The 2,417-nt window shown below is 31.4% G+C and overlaps 1 protein-coding gene across 1 annotated transcript; it reads right to left on the reverse strand.

The window, feature by feature from the left end:
• Window positions 1–811: 811 nt before the first annotated feature.
• LOC114715268 (uncharacterized) lies at window positions 812–1,309 on the reverse strand. The gene has a single exon (XM_028900064.1). It carries the CDS (start codon window positions 1,307–1,309, stop codon window positions 812–814), a length of 498 nt encoding a protein of 165 aa, XP_028755897.1.
• Window positions 1,310–2,417: the final 1,108 nt, after the last annotated feature.

Consider the following 2,417-nt stretch of genomic DNA (forward strand, 5'->3'; position numbering starts at 1 on the left):
ATAAATAATAATTAATTGTGCTTACAATAATGATTTATTAATAAAATTAATTATAAAATATATTAAATTTAATTGTGATATTAATAATTTCGTGTTCTAAAGAAGACATATGGAGGGGGGAAAAAAACACTTTAAATACTAATCTAATCAAAGGCCAGACCAACTCAAACTACTTAAAAGAAGTTGCAAAGGCTTTTTTTACCACCATAATTTCAAGTTTCAAGTATATATAAAAATATGGACAACCTAGTGCTTAAATAACAGGATTACAAGAGTTGACAAAACAACTTATGAAATTTTTTTAGACATCTAAATAATATTAGAGCTGGAATGTTTATTGTTCATAACATCTGATTATGTGAGCCATATCAGGATGATTAATATCAATGTATTATGCAGACCTCTTAATCCACAATCATCACTATTATATATGAACTGATGATGGCCGCATAAGCCTATAGCATAGCTCTTGAATTCATTACTAGCGAGATTGAACATGACAATTTTTGTTTCATCATTCTTCACCTTACCTTCAGCTGCAGGCATCAATTGAACTTTGCAGATCATTTTATTCCTCCAATAGTTTGCGGACATAACTTCCATGGATATCGGCGCGGAAAAGGACTGGTAGTATATTTCTTAGTCCAAGTCCATTTCTCCCCTGATGCACCTGTACCTTCCTCCATCACCCACAAATCAATTGATGAAGTTTCAGAGTTTTCAATAGCAGTGGGATAAAGAATGGCAAGCTTGTACTCATACACAGCAGAACTAACACCATCTTTATAGCGTATTTCAGCAGGCATTGGTATCAAAGTGGATGCTTCCTTGCCACGTCAAATGAAACTATCCAGACTCTTCCAGCAATTTCACACTTCTTCCCATTATATACTTTATGCTTTACTGTATACCCAAACCAAAAGATAGCTCCATTAGCACTAAAACTTTCACCATGTTTAAGTTTCACAACCCGTAAGTTCCCAACCTCTACCTCCTTCCATGATCCCATATTTAATGAATTCACCTCCACCTTATTAACCATTTCATCATACCCAGAAACAAAGAGCCTCACTATGTTGTGGTCATTAAGAATTGGATTGAACCCAAATCCTACATCGAACACTGTACCCGTAAATCTTTCAAGGCGTCGGGACACTTGTTTGACTTCTCTAGTCGCCGGATTATACAAGAAAAGGGAATGACACTTATTAACGATTTCAAGACAGAGCAAACCATGATTGGAATAGAGGTTCCTGACAGTCAACCTAGAATTCTCAAGAGGGATCTTATGAAGTTTGTGGACTTCCATCTCGCCATCGAGCAAACAATAGTGATAGAAATCACACGCGATAAAACATTTCAAAAGAAGAAAAGGGTTTCGATGACTAGAGTGATGCAAGTGGTCTGCGATGAAAGAAGGGGATCTGAAGAGAATTTTCCAATCTTCGCATACACATTGAAATCGGAGCAAGGACTTTACCGGAAGCCTTATGAGAATGTCTCTAACTATTTCTTGTGGAAGAAATGGTGCGCTGCTATCCATTTCCATCTGCTCCATTGTGCTCGAGGATGAGAATGGGAAGACTCCGCACTTCATTGGAGGCGGAAAATTAGGGATTAATAAATAAAAAGTAATAAATATTATTATTATTATTATTAAATAAAAAGTGTTCATAGTAAACAATTCAGATTGGACAAAAAATTCACAATTATGATGAAAAAGTATTTTACAACTTTTTGTTCATTTAGTTTTTTTTTTCATTATTTAATACTATAATACTCCTTAGATCCTAAATAATAAAACCCCTTTCATAGTGTAATTACATTATAAAAAGAGTCTTACATTATTGACTAGAGGAGTAATAATTTTGTGAGTGCCTTTATATTTTTTTACTGAAAAAGTAGCTATGTCAATAAATTTAATAAGCTTACTTTTTGGCCAATATTAATAGTCAATAAATCGATAAACATTAAAACAATTACAGATTAATTTTAAATTCGATTAAATACAATATGCAATTATTATGAAAGTAATTTAAAGTTTAAACTTTTCATAAAATTTCCAATATTAACAAGATTTTATTGTCAAATTGTCATTTATTTTGAATTCGAGTTCTCTGTTATTCTATGATAAGATGTTAAACAAGCATTCTTTTTAAATAAACATCTTAAATAGGAGTAATATTTTCATAAAAATATTTCACTTTTTAATCTATTCAACACATGTACTAAATTGTACAATTAATCATCGATAAGAATCAAATCGATTCATTTTAATATTACTGACATGCACATAACAATTAATATCATGCAAATTCCTCCAAGTCTAAAAGTGAAAGGAATAAAATTTTTTAAAAAAATAAAAAATTTACAAGTGCAAAAATATCACGATATCATACAAATTCAATTTATTGTAA

This window comes from Neltuma alba, unplaced genomic scaffold, assembly GCF_004799145.2.
Source record: "Neltuma alba isolate B1F8T4 unplaced genomic scaffold, ASM479914v2 tig00011580_pilon, whole genome shotgun sequence".
In the NCBI taxonomy this organism is placed as follows: domain Eukaryota; kingdom Viridiplantae; phylum Streptophyta; class Magnoliopsida; order Fabales; family Fabaceae; genus Neltuma; species Neltuma alba.

What these genes read in the sequence shown, in the direction of transcription:
- LOC114715268 (XM_028900064.1), bottom strand. Translation starts at nt 1,309, where the DNA reads ATGGAAGTCCACAAACTTCATAAGATCCCTCTTGAGAATTCTAGGTTG.